The sequence below is a fragment of the Borostomias antarcticus genome (assembly GCF_949987555.1).
Source record: "Borostomias antarcticus genome assembly, chromosome: 15".
Lineage (NCBI taxonomy): Eukaryota > Metazoa > Chordata > Actinopteri > Stomiiformes > Stomiidae > Borostomias > Borostomias antarcticus.
This window is the reverse complement of record NC_140248.1, coordinates 10,602,546-10,624,693: the sequence shown is the minus strand read 5'-3', so window position 1 is coordinate 10,624,693 and position 22,148 is coordinate 10,602,546. Positions and strand designations below refer to the sequence as shown.

At 50.8% G+C, this 22,148-nt stretch overlaps 1 protein-coding gene across 1 annotated transcript in view; it reads left to right on the top strand.

Moving 5' to 3' along the window:
• ehbp1l1b (EH domain binding protein 1-like 1b) overlaps positions 1-22,011 on the top strand; it is a gene marked incomplete at both ends in the record, with an annotated part of 23,013 nt that extends 1,002 nt beyond the window's left edge. Inside the window, 31 exons of the mRNA XM_084450203.1 lie at positions 1,391-1,448; positions 1,632-1,727; positions 1,899-1,952; positions 2,081-2,259; positions 5,738-5,877; positions 6,055-6,129; positions 6,729-7,154; positions 7,589-7,663; positions 7,829-7,978; positions 8,274-8,573; positions 9,706-9,880; positions 10,713-11,117; positions 11,239-11,479; positions 11,630-11,892; positions 11,994-12,513; positions 12,770-12,921; positions 13,263-13,612; positions 13,859-14,027; positions 14,680-14,947; positions 16,175-16,317; positions 16,626-16,956; positions 17,136-17,305; positions 17,486-17,534; positions 17,666-18,223; positions 18,322-18,388; positions 18,478-18,539; positions 20,561-20,672; positions 20,881-20,980; positions 21,498-21,571; positions 21,669-21,783; positions 21,924-22,011. Coding sequence (XP_084306329.1) covers positions 1,391-1,448; positions 1,632-1,727; positions 1,899-1,952; positions 2,081-2,259; positions 5,738-5,877; positions 6,055-6,129; positions 6,729-7,154; positions 7,589-7,663; positions 7,829-7,978; positions 8,274-8,573; positions 9,706-9,880; positions 10,713-11,117; positions 11,239-11,479; positions 11,630-11,892; positions 11,994-12,513; positions 12,770-12,921; positions 13,263-13,612; positions 13,859-14,027; positions 14,680-14,947; positions 16,175-16,317; positions 16,626-16,956; positions 17,136-17,305; positions 17,486-17,534; positions 17,666-18,223; positions 18,322-18,388; positions 18,478-18,539; positions 20,561-20,672; positions 20,881-20,980; positions 21,498-21,571; positions 21,669-21,783; positions 21,924-22,011 — 5,965 coding nt within the window. The remainder of the gene's footprint in view (positions 1-1,390; positions 1,449-1,631; positions 1,728-1,898; positions 1,953-2,080; positions 2,260-5,737; positions 5,878-6,054; positions 6,130-6,728; positions 7,155-7,588; positions 7,664-7,828; positions 7,979-8,273; positions 8,574-9,705; positions 9,881-10,712; positions 11,118-11,238; positions 11,480-11,629; positions 11,893-11,993; positions 12,514-12,769; positions 12,922-13,262; positions 13,613-13,858; positions 14,028-14,679; positions 14,948-16,174; positions 16,318-16,625; positions 16,957-17,135; positions 17,306-17,485; positions 17,535-17,665; positions 18,224-18,321; positions 18,389-18,477; positions 18,540-20,560; positions 20,673-20,880; positions 20,981-21,497; positions 21,572-21,668; positions 21,784-21,923) is intronic.
• Between the last annotated feature and the right edge of the window lie 137 nt (positions 22,012-22,148).

The window sequence follows — 22,148 nt, the reverse complement described above, 5'->3', positions numbered from 1 at the left end:
ACACTGGAACTGTCACTCTGATTTTAAAGCGTACAGTAGCTGCACGTCTGTCCTCAGCACTTCCTGACACGAGCATAGCCCCAGTGTAGGCTACTCATGATGTCATCACAGATATGTCTGCCAGCCAATCCCATGCTTATCTCGAGGTGAAGCAACAAAGCCATGCATAGTTGTGTAACTGTATGATAAGATAACTCTGTACACTATTACCTGGCTATTACACTAAGCATTGTATGATATGGAGCATGAGACCGCAACAGAATAATTATATCCTGGCAGGCATCTCCATCAGCTTAGCCACAGAAACATGCTGGCTAAGGATTTCTGCATATACTGTACTGTAACTCATAGATGTTATAACTCACACATGTTATATAATGCATATCACACATATTGTACATAGCATAATCTGTACCAGTTTCAACAGGGCTCTTAAAGAGTGTGTGTGTGTGTGTGTGTGTGTGTGTGTGTGTGTGTGTGTGTGTGTGTGTGTGTGTGTGGAGGGGGGGTGCGAGCGCGTGCAGGCGTTGCAGGAGGTGTGGAGGTTTAATAGGACAAGCAAAGAGGCAGCCCCACGGCTAGCGTGTCTGACCTGGTCACCTCAGACAGGTGACAGAACTGTCAGCTCTGCTGCTCCAGTGGGTCGAGCAGCCAGCCGGTCAGCTAGGCTATTTCTGTGCCTTGTGACGCCATGCCCCCACCAACCACCCTGCTGCCCGAACCCTTCTCTATACTTCACCCCTCACACCTCCGCTCCAGCCTTGCTGTTGCTATAACCGACCTGCAACCTGAGACATGATCAGGCCCAGCTCTGCTAACTCTCTTACAAGCGAATGGGAGTTACTATTTCCAGTGACAATGCAGTAGGGTCTATGCTGTAGTAGCTGCCCCACCTCCAGGGAGGTGAACACAGGTCACATGACACAACACTGCTTCCTCTCTCATTTCCTGCTGCTGGAGTCAGTCTCAGAAACACAATGGGCCCGACCAACACACCCTCACACAGACACACACACACACACACACACACACACACACACACACACACACACACACACACACACACACACAGATCCACATACTGTACATACGCACACACACATTTTATCCTCTTTATAATTCCAGCCCATGGCATTTGCAGTTACAAAATAGTGACTAGAAAAAAGTCACAAGCCCTCTCAGTAGGCGGTCTTTGTTTACATGCTGCTGTTGATGTTATAAATGACTGAATGGTTATGTTACAGAGCTGAGCAACCAACTAGCAAAAACTCCATCCACTCCTCCAACTTCCTTCATGAAATCGTCAGAAACTAAAAGGCAGCTCTACAAGTTCCTGAAAGTCTCTAATGCCAGCAAGCTGGAATGCATCATGTATGTGTCATGTTTCCAGGCAACCAGACAAGCTGAGGGTGGTGTGGACCAGGAGGAACAGACGTGTCTGCACCAAGGTACTGGGCGGGCGCCACTGATACACACACACACACACACACACACACACACACACACACACTGCACCAATGTTAAACAAAAACTTTTAAACAAAGTTTGGTCTTTTGAGAAGATTCTTTGGCAAATCAAGAATGTGATAACACAACTTGATAGACTCAGGCAATCCTGTTAACCCTCTCCAGCTCCATGGGTGGCAGCCGGGAATCAAGAACCCCTACCGGGGAATGGTGGTCTGGCCGGTACCGGAAAACGTGGACATCGCTGTCACACTCTTTAGGGTAACGACTGCCTGTCTTTCTGACTGTATGTCTGTCTGTGGGGGAAGCAGCGAACTCTACTGTAGTATCAGTATATTATGGAATTCTGACAATGACAGCACAGCAGCTGCACACATCAAAGAGTGTGTGTCTGTCAATACCAGACATTTGACCTGTGCCCATCTCCCACAGGATCCCCACTCGGACGAGTTTGAGGACAAGGACTGGACGTTTGTCATTGAGAGTGTGAGTGTGTGTCAGACCTATAGCCACCCTCTTTTTTCTTTTTTCTTTTCATACAAAACGTGATTCTAGTGTGTCGCACAGTACTCCCCCGGGACCTCTGACCAGCCCCTGTCTTTCCCACACTGCAGGAGAAAAAGGGCCAGCGCAAGGTGCTGGCCTCCATAGACATCAACATGAAGAGATTCGCCAGTGCCACGCCCACACAGATAGACCTGTCCCTGCGACTGAAGCCGCTGTCTGTCAAGGTGGTGGAGGCTTCCCTCAAGCTCTCGCTGTCCTGTGTGTTCGTGAGGGAGGGCAAGGCCACGTGAGTCTCCTTCCATCCAATACTCTCCCTGTCCTGTGTGTTCGTGAGGGAGGGCAAGGCCACGTGAGTCTCCTTCCATCCAATACTCTCCCTGTCCTGTGTCTTCGTGAGGGAGGGCAAGGCCACGTGAGTCTCCTTCCATCCAATACTCTCCCTGTCCTGTGTGTTCGTGAGGGAGGGCAAGGCCACGTGAGTCTCCTTCCATCCAATACTCTCCCTGTCCTGTGTGTTCGTGAGGGAGGGCAAGGCCACGTGAGTCTCCTTCCATCCAATACTCTCCCTGTCCTGTGTCTTCGTGAGGGAGGGCAAGGCCACGTGAGTCTCCTTCCATCCAATACTCTCCCTGTCCTGTGTCTTCGTGAGGGAGGGCAAGGCCACGTGAGTCTCCTTCCATCCAATACTGGTGTGCTGCTGTTATTGACCACCAAATGCTGGTTGGAATTTGGATGGAATCTGTGAGGTGCTAGACAAGGCATCTGATGAAAACAGAGAAATATGTTTTGCGGGGGACATGAATATTGATTGGTTTAGTGCGAAGTGTACACTGACATTTTTTTTATTAGAGTGACAAATGCATGCAACTTGACTCAAGTCATGAAGTAACCAACAAGAGTGTGTACCAATAAGAACGGAAATACTACATCAAAATGCATTGATCACTTCTGTACCAATGTACCTGACCACTGCTCTAAAGCAGTATCGGTGGCTGTTGGCTTTAGTGACCACAACCTGATAGCGCTCACAAGAAAAACAAAACTCCCTAAAGCAGGTACATGTACAAGGGTAATTAATTAGGTCTTATAAGGGTTATTAATCAGGTCTTACAAGAGATTCCTACAGGAATCATTCGTGAATGATGTAAAATATGAGAATTGGTCATTAGGATGTGATGAGGAGGATCTACTATTTCAGTAGCATTACTTGTGCTTATGAAATTCTTCATGAAGACTGCAGATAAGCACGCTCCAACGAAAAAATGCACCGTAAAATCAAGCAGTACCCCATGGATCAAGGTAGACCTGAAAAATCTAATGGCCCAACGTACTGTAATGAGGCAAAGAAGAGGCAGACAGATCTGGATTGCTGGCTGATAGGAAGACCTACTGTACATTAAGAAACCAGGTTACCATATTTAATATGAGTAAAAAGAATGAATATTACCAGAAAAAAATCAATGCTGTTAAACATGATGGGGAAAAAAATATGGAAAGCATTAAATGAAATAATGGCTAGGAATACAATTCAAATCAGTCTGCCTCTTATATTGAATAAGATGGAAGATGTAACAAAGTCAAAGGAAATATCCAACTACCTCAATTAATATTTTATCAACAAGGTCGACAACCTAAGACAGAGGATGAGACCGAACTGATAGCTCCTCATACACATTGATAAATAACTTATAAATGACAAAAATTTTACATTTAATTTTGACCCGGTAGGAATAAAAGAGGTAGAATGTATGCTTCTGTCTCTGTCAGACGATAAATCAGCAGGGACTGACAATCTAGATGTCAAACTACTTTGAATTGCTGCTACCCATGTCTCCATTCCAATATGTGATATTAAAGCCCAATGATATTTAATCTACCTTCTCAGGAGCCAGTAGTCACCCAATAAGTATTCTTCCAGAATTACGTTAACTATTGAAAAAAAGAAGAAGTTTTTGTGCAAATTCAGGATTACTTCTCATGCAATGGTATAATGACTGTCTCACAGCATGTTCACAGAGAGAGTCACTCCAGAAATACTGCACTGGTTGAAATGACAGACAATTGGTTAACACGGATTGACAACAAGGACATAGAAGGAGCGGTATTACTGGACTTTAGTGCTAGCCTTTGATGTTATTGACCATATGATATTGATAGGCATGTGCTATGGCTTCAACTCAAACGCAATCTCTTGAATGGACAGCTGTCTGTCCAACAGATTACAAAAGGTTTTTCTCAATGGTAATTTTTCAGACAGCAAAAACACAAACTGCGGTGTTCCACAGGGAAGCTGCTTAGGTCCACTTTTATTTTCAATATTCACCAATGATTTGCCGTCTGCTGAGAAAGAAGCAAGTGTAGTGATGTACGCTGATAACTCCACACTGTATAGTGCTGCCTCAACATGTCATGAACTGACTTAGGTACTGAGCAGGGAATTAGGGAGAGTATCTGCATGGGTGGAAAGCAATAGGTTGGTTTTAAACATCTCCAAAACAAAATGTATCATTCTTAGCTCAAGGTCCACTCTGGTCTGTGACCCACAGCTGAACCTGACCATGTCTGCAGTACCAGTTGAACAGGTTACAACAACTAAACCGTTGGGAGTAACACTAGACGGCTCATTACTTCAGATCACATTGCAAACATTGTCAGCAAGATGGTGAAGGGAATTCAAATTATATGGAAATGTTCTGCTTATTTAACACCATCCACACTAAATCAGGTCATCCAAACCCTTGTACTGCCCCACATACAGTCTTGTCCAGTCATTTGGTCATCAGCAAAAAAAAAAGAAGGAAATACACTCCAGCTAACTCCAGTTAACACAAAATATGGCAGCTAGAATGGCACTCCACTGTTCAAAGTGCACAAACATTGATTACATGCATTCATGCCTAGCATGGCTCAAAGTTGAACAGAAACTCCATGTAAGTCTACTGATGTTTCTCAAGAACATATTACTTTCAAAGAAACCAGAAAACTTACACAATCAAATAGTTTACACAAACTACAAACATGCTCACCATACAAGGAGTGTCAGTCTGGGTCACCTGTTACCCCTCAGGCCAAGAACAGATTTCCTAAGATCCACTGTCATCTCCAGATTAATTACAAGATGGAGCAAATTACCCTCTCTAATCACAGGCACACAAAATCAATTTACTTTTAAAAAGGGTCTAAACGATACCTCATGTAGATGACCATATGACTGGACTCCCTTGACTGCCCAGTTTCACTGCTGTCCTCCGTCAGAGTTGAGTCTTACGTGAATGTGAACATGTTCTGTTGTCATAGCCTGCTATTTAATGTTACAGTATGTATATACATGTCTATTTGCTTGATGTTATATCGTTTTGTAAATGTCCAAGTCATGTCGTATATGTGATGTAATGTCGGTCATGTTGTTATGTCCTTATGTGTAGAATGTGTATGTCTTATGTTAAGTTAGTCATGTCATGTATGTGATGTCATGTCAGTCATGTTATGTCTTTATGTGTACGCTATCATGTCCATGTCTTACGTGATGTTAGTCACGTTATGCTTTATGTGTATATATGTATCATGTCTTGGAATTTATGTTATTTCAATGTTTGTGGACCCCAGGAAGATTAGCTGCCATTCTGCAATAGCTAATGGGGATCCAAAATAAACAAACATATCCCAGCATCCAATGAGGTTGTCATCACGCCCCACTCTGATCCCAATGTCACTTTCCACCGGTGACGACGTCTTCATCGCGCTTGTGTCTCTGTCCCTCTTAGTGACGAGGACATGCAGAGTCTGGCCAGCCTGATGAGTGTCAAACCCACAGACATCGGTAACCTGGAGGACTTCAACGAAAGCGACGAGGAGGAGGACAAACGGTCCAGCGCTGGAGCCACCCTCGGCAGAGCCGCTGCAGGTACACACACACACACACACGCACACACACACACACACACACACACGCACGCACACACACACACAAGCACACACACCTACCTGTTCTCTGTCTACTCTGTAGTTCCATAATCACCATCTTCTCTGACCACCTCTTATCACCCCCCACCCCACATCTCTTTGCCCTCTGCTCTGCCAGCCTCCCTACCCCCGGCCCGGCCCACTCATCCCCCAGACAGAAGGCCTTCCTCTGGACACAGCGCTCCACTTATAGGTACTCTCTCTGCCCGGCCTCTCCTTTCCTTCCTGCCCCCCCGACCCTAGTTCCTCATTCAGACTCCACTGTCCTCCATGTTTTCCGCCGCGTCTTCTACCCTCTTCCTCATTTCATGAGCAGATGACTACCACTTGTCCTCTGTCTTTATTTACAGTATTGTCAACAACTAATCAAATCACAGGATCCCTGCATGTACTGTATGCTATGTTATCAAAGAGTGATCTTATTGGTTGGTGAGTCAGAATGGTAACATATAACATTACTGTGAACTGAAGGATCCTGTGTGATATGATTGGACGTGTGAACATGTTCCATCCAATGAGAGCACTGTATGATACATTCAGGTGGCTGTCTCTCCTCTGGGGGAGGGAGAGCTCAGCCCAGTTTAACCGGGGTCACTATACAGCCACAACTGTCAGGCTTGTATACGGAAGGTCATTTCATTTCTAGCTTCTCATCTCACTCCATTTTCTCTTCCTCTTTCTCTCGATTTCCTCCACCCCCTCTCTCAAAACCCGTCGTACACATCCCTCTGCAACGACCCCCTTCCATCTCCGTAACCCTCTGACCCGACCTCGCCCCACTCCGCGCTCCAGCCTGTGGGAGAGAGCTCGGTAAATCGGGCAGGGCTGGCTCCACCCCCAGTCCTGTCCTCCACACCAGACCCCCCCTTCCCGTCCCACTGGGCCCATCCCCCCGGCTGCCTACCCGCTCCAGACAACCCCGCCCCGGGCCCTCCCCCAGTCCTACCCCTGCCCCTGAACCCCCCAAGCCCACCACACACACGCACCTCCCCGCTGAACCCCCCGCACCCTCCAAGTCCACCACACACGCCCGCCTCCCCCCTGAACCCCTCACGCCCCCCCGACTCCACGCCGTGGCGTCCACACCCCCCCGTGTCCCCCCTGACTCCACCGCCACCCCCCAGCTGTCTCCCAACGCCCCCAGCCCCCCGGCGCCAGGCTTCACCCGCTCTCATCCTCCGTCTCTGCCCAGAATCTTCAAGCCCGACCCAGGCACAGGTACCATGGGGCATGCTGCGGTCCTCTGGCTGGCTGACTGGAGCTTTACTTGGCTCTCTACCGCTTGTTGGAACGTTCTGAATGACCCCAAGAGTGACTGTGTGATACTTGCCCTGACCCGCTGGTGTCGTGAACGGCTGCCAGCTTGGTGTGTGTTCGGTAGTGGTTGATACACCTGTGTTTGTTACTATAGCCGATTAACACCTGGAGCTGTGACTGTGTGTGTGTGTGTATGTGTGTGTGTGTGTGTGTTGTGGATAGTACTCTAACCCTAAGTGTAGAGCCAGGTCATCAGAGGGGTGGTAACTGTACAGCTCCCTGCATGTGTGATAACAGATCTGTGTCTCTCTCCTCCCCTCCCTCTCTCATGTCTGCGCTTCCCCCTTTTTTCCTCTGTTCACCTGTCCTTTCTTTTCCCTTCTCTCTCTATGTAGCGCCAGTGTCGTATGTGCGGCGCCCCCCAGAGGTGCAGACTGGTGCTGCAGCCCCAGAGCAACCTGCAGTCCCCGGTTGGTCTCATGTCTGATTGGACAACCGTCTCTAATACATCTTAACCTGTGCCAACCTAGCCAAATAATTTTATCTCCTACATTCATCTGCCTCTCACGTCCTGTCCTCTCCTGTCCTCTCCTGTCCTGTCCTCTCCTGTCCTCTCCTCCCCTCCTCCCCTACAGTTCGCTCTTATGTCTTCAGACCTCAGATTGTTTCAACCATGCGTCCCTCCTCCCCTATGATTTTCAACTTTGATGACAATACCTTGGTAGCAAGCCCCTCCCAGCCAACCCCTCCCCTCTCCAGACCCTCTCTCTCCTGCCCAGAGCCAGGTATGAGACGGGGTCCAAAACTAGTGTATCCTGTGTAGTGTATGTTAAGATATTGGCGGGAATGTGTGTGGGTGATGCTCCTCACTGAACCTTGGATGAGGACCTGGAACACGGCCAGGCTGGCTGCTGTGCTTATCATGCAACCAGCGTTTACCCACACGTTCACCTGCAGTGCATTACTCAATCTCTCTCTCTCTCTGTTCCCCAACCCCTCTCCTCCACTCTCTCTCTCTCTCTCTCTCTCTCCCGCCCTCATCTCCCTGGCTGACGCCCTCTTTCTGCACCCCCCCCGTAGTCTCTGGTGGCCAGGGCGAGTGGTCAAAGCGCAGAGGTCCGGCCGCCTCGGACCCCTCCCCCGCTGGCCCCTCCCCCGCTGGCCTCTCCCACTCCTGTGACGTCGTCTCCTCCGTACCCCTGTTGGCCCGCCCCGACCTGGACTCACTCTGTGACCCCGCTGTAACCCCTCACCCCTCCCGCCTCCTGCCGCGGTCCTCGCCGCCCGCCCTTCCCCGCTCTCCTCAAGCCCCTCTAGTGGCTCCGCCTCCTCCCACCGCTGCTGCAGCTCCTGCTGCGTTCGACTCCTCCTCCCAGCCAGGTACCGAGCCTCCATCCTCCCAGGGAGCACTGAGGCCGTCAGGGCATGAGGGAGCCGGGGGTGGGCGTGTTCGTGGGGTTCGCCTCTGTGGGGTGGAGGTCTGGAGATGTGTTGTACCACCCAAGGCCTACGTAGATGCTGTGATGTTGTAGTGCCCCCCTCCCTTCCCCCCAACCACCCCCACCCCGCCGTCTCTGGGTCAACCCCAACCCTCCCACTGTCTGTGGTCAGACCCGGGGGGGGGGGGGGGGGACAGACACACATTTCATTTTATAACCTTTATTTAGGCTTGGAAATACATTGAGGGTAGGCCCTCATTTGCGATGTCACCGAGTGAAAATAAATAAAATACAATAAATCACAAACAATGCAACAATAAATATAATAGGATAAATACAACATTATAACAATAAATGCAATACATTTCAAAAACAATCACAGACGGAACTAGAGTTGTTGGAAAGTTGGGCTCTGAACTGTCCGAGTGAGGGCAGAGCACTGGACTTAAGTGTCTTTTGTAGGTCATTCCATGTGGAGGGAGCACTAATCGAGAAGGCCGATTGTCCAAGTTCAGATTTGGCCCTTGGCACTTTAAGCAACAGAAAGTCACCTGCTCAGGTCGCATAAGAGCTTGTGCTCCATTCTAGTAGAGAGGAGATGTAACCAGGGAGCTTTCCAGTGATGGCTTTAAAAAAATAAATGGACCAATGAGTGTTCCGCCTTTCTGTCAAGGAGGATAAACCTGCCTTTTTATAAAGGGCACAGTGGTGGACACCAAAACCATCACCCGTGACAAATCTCAAAGCGGAGTGATAGACTGTATCCAGGACCTCTTAATGTGGATGAGTTTGCAATTTTATAGATGGTGTCACCGTAATCTAGAACTGATGGAAAGACTGCTTCCACTATCCTTTTCCTACAATAACATGGGAAGCTTGATTTATTTCTATAGAGAAAACCAATTCTCTGTCTCAGCAACCACGATCTGCTGCCCGCATCCACAGTGTGTAGCTGACAAAATCTACTACTGCGTGGTCTATGAGTGTCACTAGAGAGTGTTGTCACCTGAGAGGTTGACAGTCTGTCTTTCTTGATCGGTTTATTCTTGATCGGTTTATTCTGACCCCTGAAGGCCCTCACTTCCCACCGGCCCATGCTGCCATGGAGAGGACCACCCCTCTGTCCCTGAGCCAGGGGAAGGAGTCTCCGCCCTCCTCCAGGGCGGTCGCCAGCATCAGAATTGCCCAAATGGCCCCCGTCCCCCCCCAGCCAACCAGAGAGAGTGGGGCAGAGACAGATGTGATGAGGTGAGCTCATGGTTTGTTTATCGACTGAAGTCTCCCCCTAATCCTAACCACACACTGCACACCGCTCTGCTAACCCTAACCCTTACCCTAACTACTCCACACAGTCTGCTCATCTCCACACACACACACACACACACACACACACACACACACACACACACACACACACACACACACACACACAACACACACACACACCAACACCCCCTGGACCCGTCCCTCCCTACTGTCCTGCCTGGGCTCTGAGGCGTCCTGAGGATTGCTGTGCTGTTGTGTGTGCTGGGTGTTGTTTATGCTGTTGTGTGTGTGTGTGTGCTGGGTGTTGTTTATGCTGTTGTGTGTGTGTGTGTGCTGGGTGTTGTTTATGCTGTTGTGTGTGTGTGTGTGCTGGGTGCTGTTTATGCTGTTGTGTGTGTGTGTGTGCTGGGTGTTGTTTATGCTGTTGTGTGTGCTGTCCTGCTTGGCTACGGTCTGGTCTGATGTGGTGTCAGCGGGCATGAGCACCAGTGTGTGTGTGCGTGCGTGCGTGTGTGTGGACTCGATCTGTGTGTCCGGTTTTGATGGGTTTGTTTTTACAGAGTAAAGGGAATTGTTGCCAGGGGTTTTCAAGGAATGGTTGTCATGGATATGACTGTGGAATGGTTGCTGCGGATGCCAGGGATTGGCTGGCACGGTCGCTGCTGTCTGACAAGTATGCCCTCCTCCAATGGAGTGCTGCTGACTTAACCTGGACTGGCCTGTGCTTGTGACCTGCCTGCTTCGTGCACCATAACCCCCCACCTCGTTCCCTCGTGACCTACGACCTCTGACCTTTGGTATCTCTGTCCCTCAGTCCTGGCCAAGACGGCCACTCTGGCCCCAGCTCCTCAGAGGAGCTGATCGTAGCTCCGCCTCCTCCCTGGCCCTTCTCCTGTCCAGAGAGCTCCGCCCCCGGTAAGGGCTCTTCCAATGTCCTGGCAGCGTTCATCACGGTAAAACCACCATTGGAGGAAGAGGAACCAGTCTTCGAAGAGCTGTCTGATGAGAACAAGCATCCTCAACCAGCCACGAGCCACGCCAGAACACTTTTCATAGCAGAGAAGCCTCCATTGGCTGAGCCAGAGCCTGACTTTGATGACATCATAGATACATCCAATCAGACCACAGGAGGCTTCTTTATGGAGGAGGAGTCAGGTGTGGCTTCTAAGGTGGACACCATCAAGAGGTCCCCTCGGGACTCAATGCAGCTGGAAGGAGGGTAAGGGTGATATTTACACACATACACAAACACACACACACACGCAGACACACATACACACATTCCCGATCATGTACATCCAGTTCAGACTGGTGACCCTGATGTTCCTCACGCTCTCCAGATTTGAAGAGACATCCAATCAGACACCGTCTGGAAGAACAACTGCAGCAACAGACCGAGCAGAGGAGGCAAGAGAGGACTGGCATGCAGACACGCAGTCAGAGGCTGAGACCAGACCATGTGACATAGCGGAGAAACCGGCGAAGGAGAGACCCCAGGAGGACGTGAAGACGAAGACGCTCCCCTGTCATCGGGATGACGCCAACAGGTCAGATGAGGACAAAGAGAGGATGAGAACCCTGGCCAGTTCTGCCCTGCTCTCAGAAAGCTCTCCAGAGCCTATCCGCCTCACACACACACCTGAGGAAGCACCCAGCCTCACACACACACCTGAGGAAGCACCCAACCTCACACACACCCCTGCTGAGGCAGACGGTGTGCCTACTCAACAGCCCCCTCTAGTGGTAAAGAGCGCCACTGCTGCCGGCAAGCCCCCCTGGAGCCTGGAGGAGGAGGGATCCAGGAGCCCTGCCATGTCCCAGAACCAATCACACGCTGGATCGGAACCCACAGCTCAGGAGGAGCCAATGATATGGTCCGGGGAGGTTCCCCTGTGGAAGGTTTTAGAGGAGAAAACACAGCAGGAGTCTGCGGAGAAAGACGCCCACAGAGGGGAACCAACATTACCTCAGGACCTAGGACTTCCAGAGAGAGGGTACGTATGGGGGAGAGTGTCCGCCCATGTGTGTGTGTGTGTGTGTGTGTTGAGGCTAAAAGTCAGAGCTAGGGTAACACTCCTGTGTGTTTGCCTCTCAGCTCAGGCAGAGACCATTTTAACAGACTAGAAGCTGGCCAGCCAATCATCAGCGAGGCCTCAGAGCTGCCCCCTACAGTGCCGCCCACCACCCCCCCACCCTCCGCTGTGCCCGCAGTCCCACCCGCAGTCCCGGCCTCTGAACCGTCTGTAAGGGAGAAGCGTGCCGAAAGTGAGGGCCCTGGAAGTGACCTCTGTCCACCTCCCCAAGATGTCAGTGCTGAGCACAGGGCCGCGGGGTGCGGGCTGGAGCAGGGGGACGGCGCAAGGGGGACTGTCTCTGTCCCAGGGCGCTCCCTGCTGCTGGCCCCCCTGCCGGCCTTGGAGCCGGCCACCGCCTCCGGAGGGCCGGGCAAGGAGGAAGGCGAACCGCGGCGGACGCCCAGCATTGAGCTGGAGAGCGTCCTGCCGCCGTCCAATAGCGAGGCAGCGTCTGAGGCGGAGAGGCCCTTGTGGGCGGCTCTGGAGGAGGCGAGGAAAGAGCCAGGGGTGGGGCCAGGGAGCCTGGCCTCGTTGAAAACAGTGAAGAGTTCTCCCTCTGGGGGGTAAGTCTCAGGTTCACCCCACTAGCAGCATGGCACCGCCGCCTAGAAATGTTTAATTGGTTTGGACATCTAACCCCTCATGCTTAATGGTCCCTTTACCTCAAACTCACCTGACAACCAATCACATGTCTCATTGGCTGTATGTATGTGCGTGTGTGTGTGTGTGTGTGTGTGTGTGTGTGTGTGCGCGTGCCAGCCACAGTGTAGCAGAAGAGACCCCTCCCCCTTCACAGACCCTTCCTCCCTCGCCCTCAGAGGACACCACACAGACAGGCATAGAGGTGACTGACGGCTCACTAGCCTATCAGGATCCCGGAGATGAGGAGGGGCAACAGGAGGCGTCCGTTGGCCTCATCAGCGCATTAGTGGGGGTCCTGTACTGGGGGTGAGTCAGCCCAGTGGTGGAGGGGGGAGGGGGTTGGCTTCAAACAGTGTTGTTAGCAGCAGCACGCATGCTGTCTCAGCTCTGGCTGCTCCTGCATGGTCTCACATGTCAACCAGCTGTTCAACTATGCACCCTGCTGGTTAAAACATGTCACTACATCAACACGCTGAAATACAGGCTGGAAATAATGATTTCCGTTGTTAAAATAAGAGTCCCGAGGTTGACTCGACTGTGTCGGGAGATGTGAACTGCATCCACATGCCTGCAGTGAAGCAGTGAAAATCATCGTTCTCACCCAGAATGTATGTAGCTAAACGTCTGTCCAAACCTCCTACCTCCAGCTATGAGACAGTGGCGTCCATCCTGCACTCCTCTTCCCCGGCACCGGAGCTGGACTCTGACCAGCTGTGTCTCTCTGAGCTGGAGATTCTGCCTCCCGCAGCCTTCTCTGATACTGTGGAGGAACAGCCAATCACGGGACAGGACTGTTCGCTCACAGACTCCCCATTGGTCCAAGAGATCGTCAGGAAGAAATCGGAGCTGTCGCAGCGTGGCGGAGAGTCGTCTGCACTCAGCTTTGTGGACCGTCTGAGACTGGCTGCCATAGAGCAGGAGATGACCAATAAAGTGGTCACGCATCCTGACCAGGCCAAACCCCCAGAGACGCCCAAGGAATCCGAAAAAGAGACCGGCAGAACAGGACGAGAGACAGACAGAGCGGAGAGAGAGACAGACAGAGCGGAGAGAGAGACAGACAGAGCGGAGAGAGAGACAGACAGAGCGGAGAGAGAGACAGACAGAGCGGAGAGAGAGACAGACAGAGTGGAGAGAGAGACAGACAGAACGGGGAGAACCACAAGCAGGCCCGAAACGGCACCGCTGGGGAACACTGACACTAGCAGCTATGGAGAGGCGTGGCCGCCACTGAGGGAGGCAGAGCTGGACGAGATAGCCAGTGAGGAGTACCTGGATGCCCCTTGCCCCACCCCTTCTCCCAGACCCAGACCAATGGCGCTGAAGCAGGAGGAGGAGCTAGAGTTTGAGCTGGGCCAGGAGGACCTGGGAACCTTCTGGTCGGCCGATCTCTACATGGACGGGGGCGGGGGGTAAGTGGAGCAGGTGGGGGTGGGGGGGCGGTTGCCTGCGGAATGGAGGCGGTTTTGTCACGCCGCGTTGTCTGCCCTGAAACGCGGTAGGCTTGTCGAGTTGCTCGAGCTTTAGCTCCGTGTGCCGACACAGTCCCGAGGCCTGTGTTTGAGACTGAGGAACATCGCTGAGCTGTGGCATTGCGTTGTATCAGAGCTCTGTGCATCACTTTGTTTTCATAAACTTGTGCCTGTGTGTATGTTAGTCATGGGGCGAAGGCTGGTGTGAATGCATGGGGATCGTAGGCGCCGGTTACTCCAGCACCAATGGAGACCGTGAAGTGTGTGGTGTTGTTTGTGGAGCTATGGTTTTACAGCATGTTCGAGCGCTGGTATTGCAGTTCACGGTCTGAAGCACTGTGGTCGGTAGTGGGGTGTGGTCAGTGGCTGTGGTTGATTGCCGTGGTCAGTAGCACTGTGCATATGGTCAGCATCTTGTCAGTGGTTTTGGCATTGCTAACATGACATGAAAGCAAAATGAAAGTGAATGTCAGTGAATGTTCAGCAGCTGGTCAGTAGCTGGTCAGTAGTTAATAGCACCTCATCAGTCGAAACTGTGCTGACATTATTCAGTTGCCAGACCAGGAGGTTGACCTCCTTCTGTGTCTCCCAGCCCAGAGACTCTTCAGGACCTCCCGTGTCACCACAGCGCTCCGTCAAAACCTGCTTCCTCTCGGCTCCTCCCCCCGCCTGTGCCTCTACAGGAAGTTGGCCCATTAACAGCCAGTCAGGACGGGTCTCCTCGTTTTGGCGACACTGCCAACCAACCAATGGCCACGGAAACCAGCAGCTCAGGCAGCATACTGGTGACAGCCAGAGAGACTGTAGCCGATCAGGAGCCCGATGTAACCAAGGAGACAGACGAGGCTGTATCTGAGGAAGTCAGGAGCTCTGTAGTTCCTTGGCCCCTCCCTCCTCCGCCCCCTCCAGCAGAAATCACAGTCCCCCCACCTGACCCCAACGCCAAGACCCCACCTCCACCTCAAGCACAGCCTTACACTGACACTAAGACTGCTGACACACACACCGACATTAAGATCCCTGTCACACACTCTGACACTAAGACCCCTGATACACACACTGAAACTAAGACCGCTGACACACACACTGACACTAAGATCCCTGTCACACACACCGACATTAAGATCCCTGTCACACACACCGACATTAAGATCCCTGTCACACACACCGACATTAAGATCCCTGTCACACACACTGACACTAAGACCCCTGATACACACACTGAAACTAAGACCCTTGACACACACACTGACACTAAGACCGCTGACACACACACCGACATTAAGATCCCTGTCACACACACTGACATTAAGATCCCTGTCACACACACTGACATTAAGATCCCTGTCACACACACTGACATTAAGATCCCTGACACACACACTGACATAAAGATCCCTGACACACACACTGACACTAAGACCGCTGACACACACACTGACACTAAGATCCCTGACACACACTCTGACACTAAGACCACTGACACACACACTGACACTAAGACCGCTGACACACACACCGACATTAAGATCCCTGACACACACACTGACATTAGGATCCCTGACACACACACTGACACTAAGACCGCTGACACACACACCGACATTAAGATCCCTGTCACACACACCGACATTAAGATCCCTGACACACACACTGACATTAGGATCCCTGACACACACACTGACATTAAGACCCCAGACACACACACTGACATTAAGACCCCAGACACACACACTGACATTAAGACCCCTGACACACACACTGACATTAAGATCACTGTCACACACACTGACATTAAGACCCCTGACACACACACTGACATTAAGACTACTGACACACACACTGAGGACCCTCTCTCAAAAAGCCAAAGGCTGCTGGAGGAGGAGATGTTTCTATTGGCCAAGATCCGCCAGTTGGCGGGAGATTTTGAAGAGGATCCTGTCCCTGCTCCCCGAAGCAGGAAACGCCTCATTCCCTGTCTCATCGACGATGAGCCGTCTACCATAACCTCACTGAACACTGACCACACACTTATTAACATCGAGGCTGACACGCCAATAGATTTGGTGACCGGTATCCTGGGCCAGGATAACAGCTTGTCATTGGCTGAGGCGGGGGAGCCTGTTGCCAGTGAGATGTATGAGGCTGGTGTTGAGCAGGAAGAGGAGGGGCTCGAGCTGGACTCCATCCAGATACCTATGGAGAGCATAATAGGGGGGGCGGAGCCAGAGTAAGACTCACTTCCATGTCAGAACTGTGTCCACACCCCAGCACGCACACGGGCACACACACACACACATACACGCACGCACGCACACACACACACGCACATACACGCACACACACACACACACACACACACACATACACGCACGCACACACACGCACATACACGCACACACGCACACACACACACACACACACACACACACACACACACACACACACACACACACACACACACACACACACACACACACACCACTTCCTAATGCAGCCTGTCTCTCTCTGTAGGTCAGATGTGCCTGTTCCTGCCAGACGCTCCAAGAAACACTCCTCAGCAGATCTAAGCCCCACCCCTGCTGACCCCACCCCCAGCCCCGCTGACTCCACCCCCACCCCTATCCCTATCCCCAGCAAAGACCTGGTCCAGATCCCTCCCACCAGCGCCAACTTGGAACAGATGTCGTCCAATGGCCGGAGCCCTGCAGAGAAGGACATTTCTGCTGCTGTGGTACCTCCTCGACGCAGCAGGAAGAAAACTCCTCCCCTTCCTGTGGAACCTCAAGAAGTGCCCTCAGACCGTGCTGTGACCCCTGGTCAAGTCAGGGACGAGACTGATAAGAAAAAAGAGACAGCGTCTCAGGAGGTACACACACACACACACACACACACACACACACACACACACACACACACGCACACGCGCACACACACGTACACACACACACACACACGCGCGCACACACACACACACACACACACACACACACACACACACAGTCACCCACTCCTTCACTCTTCCTCCTTCTCTCCCTCCCTCCACAGGTGTCCAGTGTGGACGGCCCGGCGTTGGTCAGCTCCAGCCAGTCTCTGCTACAGTGGTGTCAGGAGGTCACGCAGGGTTACCAGGGGATAAAGGTCACCAACTTCAGCACCTCCTGGCGCAATGGCCTGGCATTCTGTTCCATCCTGCACCACTTCCACCCTAACCTGTTGTAAGAGCCGTCCTTCACGCCTTCTCTGCTCCTCTGTCTTTAGCCTGGTCTGCTAGCGTAGCATGTTGCTTGTCTTTATGCTGTGCTACAGTTTGTATTCCATTTTATATTTCATATTCTATATATCTATTACTTCTGTGTTTCCTCCAGCCATGTTTGATTATCCATGTTTTTCCTCAGAGACTTTGAGAAGCTGGACCCTCATGATATCAAGCTCAACAACAAGAAGGTGAAGAGTCACACTCTCTTCTTCAAACAATGTTTTCTCTTCTTAGTGGCAGTAAAGTGTTAAAGTTTGAGCAATCTCCCGCTGACTAGCCTGATGTTGTTTGTTGTTGTTGTTGTTGTCTTGTGCCGCAGGCGTTTGACGGCTTTGCAGGGCTGGGCATTTCTCGTCTGCTGGAGCCATCAGACATGGTTCTACTGGCGGTTCCCGACCGCCTCATCGTCATGACTTACCTGAGCCAGATCCGCTCTTACTTCACTGGCCAGGAGCTCAGTGTTCTCCAGATTGAACACAACAGCAGCCAAACCAGCTACACCGTGACCCAGGCCTCGCCCAGCCAGCCCAGCGACATGGCGGCCGCCACCGCCTTCTGTGTTCGCAAGCTGCAGGAGGGAGTGGCCGGCGAGGGAGAGGCCAGCGAGGGAGAGCAGATGGCCAAGACCAACGGCAGTCTGGTGGCTCCTCCCAGGACCAAACGGCTGGCCAGGGGGGAGGAGAGAGGAGGAGCTGGGGAGAAGGAGAGGGGAGGGGCGGAAGGGGAGGAGTCCCAGATGCCTGTTGCTCCTCCTAGGCCCGTAGCCTCAGCTGCCAAATCTGGGCTGGGTCAGGTGAGAGATGCAGACCTGCTGAAGAAAAGACGCCAGCGTATCAGGAGCCAATCCATGGAGGACGGCGACATGCCCACCACGCAGGTACCAGCTGGCCCCGCCTCTTACTCACGACCAGAATCAGAAATGTTTGCAGCTTTAAGTAAAATGTCTCGATCAACTTTGTTCTGTGTTCTGTCCAGCCTGATGGTGTGTCTCCAAGCGAAGTGAAAAATGGTTCTACTGCAACCAGAGAGAGCGCAGAACCAGGTGTGTGTGTGTGCGTGTGTTTTTGTGTGTGTGTGTGTAGATGCAGTTTTCCTTAGTAAGATTGTTAACGTGTGTGTGTGTGACTGCAGGATTGCGGAGTGCAGCCAAAGCCCAGGAGTTCGTTGGTGTCTCAGACCGGGAGGAGACCATGGTCAGTCACCCTCTCATATCAAGCCTTATTCCTTTTTTTTTGCAACCAAGTGTTTATTGAGGTGAAAACACAATTTACAAACAAAAATAAGGCAGTTTGATTTCTAACAAAACATAGGTACAAACTGGGAAAATGAGAAAGAATGATGTTATACAATAGATAAAATACATGAACTATACAAGTTGCATGGGTATTACAGTATAATGGACTACATAAACAGAATCCACAAGGAGCCAAATGCAATAAGTAGAAAATAAAAAGGAAAAGGAAAGTGAGCCCCCCCTTCACTCCCCACCAGGTACAATAACACTCACTCACACTAGGGACATTATGATCAGACACAATATACAGTATATCCCTAACACATACTTACAGAACTACACACACACACACACACACACACACACAAACACAAACACACAGAGGATCGTATAAGGAAATATGGAAGGCACCAGGGAAGGGAAGGAAAAAAATATTTTAGTAAGTCAGTGATAGCATGTAAATTGTTCAAACTAGATTCACTAGCCCCATTAATTCTGGTAGTTGACAACTCCAGATGAATAACATCAAAAAATGTAAGGACCCATTGTCTGGCGGTGAGGGAGTGAGGAGGTTTTCATCTCAGCGCAATCATCTTTTTGGCAGCTGTCAGGCCTGCTAATACAATGCGCCTTTTAAACTTGGTGATATTAAACACTGACTAATCATTTTAGCAGCAGGATAGGCACCGTTACTGTGACAATCACCAATACCAAGTCAGACAACATGTCTGCCACTTTAGCCCAGAACTGTGAAACTGGAGGACAGTCCCACAACATGTGAAGGACAGTACCAGGAATCTTCATAGTGCATAAACTACACAAGGGATCATTTATCATTTTCATACAGTGAAGTTTACGTGGGGTTAGATATGTTCTGTGGACATAGTTAAAGTGAACCTGTTGGTGGTCAGGGCTGCGGGAGGCCTCCCAAACAAGCTTCCAGTTAAAATCAGGGTCCTGTAATGGTAGGCATAGGAAGCCTCCTGAAAAAATAGATACAGTATGGACACCGTACCCATATTTTTACTTTGTGTAGCAAATTAAGGTTGTTGCCACAAGACACCATATTCCCAGAGCGCTGCTCTGAGCTGCAGATAAAAGAAAAATGTGGAAATCGGCAGATTGAAAGCATCCCTGATATCTTGAAAGGGACGCAAACTCATTTTAAATGTCCACCAAGTAGGCTGGTGAATGTTGCTGTTTTTCCAATGAGAGGCTGAGATCGGTCTCCCACCCATTAATAGCTCCTTGATGTTAAATATGGGTGAAAGTGTGTAAGAGATCGTACATTGAGATTCAGCTGTGCACCAGGTCTGAATGAGATGAGAAACAATTGGGCCGAAATGTAGCCGACATTGCTTATTGGAAACGTAGGCAAAAAGAACATCCTGCAAGTTCCACAGTCAAACGCTGCTTTCTTCTAGATTATGCCAGGAAACAGCGGCCTGTGGATCACGCCAAACAAGTAGCCTAGCGGTCAAAGCACAAAAGACCAAAGATTGAACTTAAAATTAGGCACTGACAGACCACCATCTCCCCTCTCTCTCTATAAATAAATAAAAATAAAAGTGTTGGACAACTGGGATATTGGCTGGAAATTGCAGCATCTTAGCTGGTTCATTTATGGGTAGATATGGGATTTGGACCAATTAATCTTAAAGACAGAGACAGCCAAACTCACAAATGGAGAGCAGATTAGGAATAGACTGTATTGGATTTTGCTTAAAAATAAGCCTTATTCCTCTTTTATATCATTCTCTATGGCTCCATGTACTGGATCTCTCTGCCTATCATATTGGCTCTTCTTTGCTTCCTTTTCATCTAATCTTTGACCTTTCTCTGTTTGTTTTTTTGTCGGTCTGTTCTATCTGTCTGTCTGACTGCAAATCTGTATTTCACTCTATCTATCCCATTATCTGGCTGTTTCATGTTGATTATGCGTGGGTTGGTGTGGATGTGTGTGTGTGTCAGCAACTGCAGGACACTAACCAGTACGTATTGAGTGAGCTGCAGGCGCTGGAGACAGAGCAGAAACACATCGATAGCCGGGCGGCTGTGGTGGAAAGGCTCCTCCGACACCTGATGGATTCAGGTGAGGGGCGGCGGGCTAGGAGAGGCGGGGGGGGGGGCGGGGACAGGTGAGGGGCGGGGGGGGGGACAGGTGAGGGGCGGCGGGCTAGGAGAGGCGGGGGGGGGGGGGGACAGGTGAGAGGGAAGTGGAGAGAGGGGTGTGCTAAGAGGTGGGGAGGTGCTGTGATAAGGAGGTGTGGTGTAAAGATGCTGTGTGCTGTTCCTACCAGGAAGTGACCGCGAGCAGGAGGAGCGCCTGATCCAGGAGTGGTTCACTCTGGTCAATAAGAAGAACGCACTCATCAGGAGACAGGACCACCTTGAGCTGCTGTAAGTCTCGGCTCCTCAACCTAACCAGCCCCTGTCTGACCTAACTAACCTCAGGCAACAACAACGACCTAACCTCAGCTGTAGTCTAACCGGCTTTAGGCCTGAGCCATTGCAAACACTCACCAGTATTTGCCATGTCTCTCCTATGATGCTTTTTTAGCCTCTCTTACTCTGAAATGTAATTTAATGTAATGTATTGCTTTATAAATGTTCTTAGCCGGTAGACAAACATACTCCTGGAGCTTGCTCGATCGCCTTGTTGAGAGGGGTCAGGGAAGAATTTTTACAGCTCACTTATCTGGCCCCCGGGTGATTACTGTTTTTTTGCTTCCCTCTGGAATATGTAGAGGTGGGTCATATGCCCACCTCCCTTGTTCTCTGTAAAGCGCATTGTGTTGCCTCTGGGAATGAAATGCGCTGTACAAATAAAGCTTTGATTGATTGATTGAACCTTAACACAACCCTGAGCAGCTGCGGCTGTAGTTTCCATCTCTGACTTGAGCTGCTTGTGTTCCAGACAAGAGGAGCAGGACCTCGAGAGGCGCTTTGAGCTGCTGAACCGAGAACTCAGAGTCATGATGGCCATAGAAGGTGAGTAGAGTTGCAGTAGAGTCACAGTAGAAGTCATGATGGCCATTTTTGAAGCTCAAACAGTCCTCTCTCCTCCGCTCCTGCATGTGCTCTCCAGACTGGCAGAAGACAGGTGCCCAGCAGCACAGGGAGCAGCTGCTGTTACAGGAGCTGGTGTCACTTGTCAATCAGCGAGATGAGCTGGTCAGAGACATGGATGCCAAGGAGAGAGGGTAAGTGTGTGTGTGTGTGTGTGTGAGAGAGAGAGAGAGAGAGAGAGAGAGAGAGAGAGAGAGAGAGTGACGTGTATTCCAACAGCTTTCATGACATACTAACACACTAATACTATGTGTATTCTTGCGTTTGTGTCAAGGGCTCTGGAGGAGGATGAGCGCCTGGAGCGCGGCCTGGAGTTGAGGAGGAGGAAGTACAGCAATAAGGACAAATGTGTCCTCCAGTGAGAGAGGAGGGATGTGGTCACCGCTGACCAATCAAGGAGCTGGATCATACTAAAAGCACATCTGAAGGTTGTGTGATTGGGGGAGTCCCGGCCCGGATCCCTGGACTGTACAACAACGACATAGCCAAGGCCTTATCT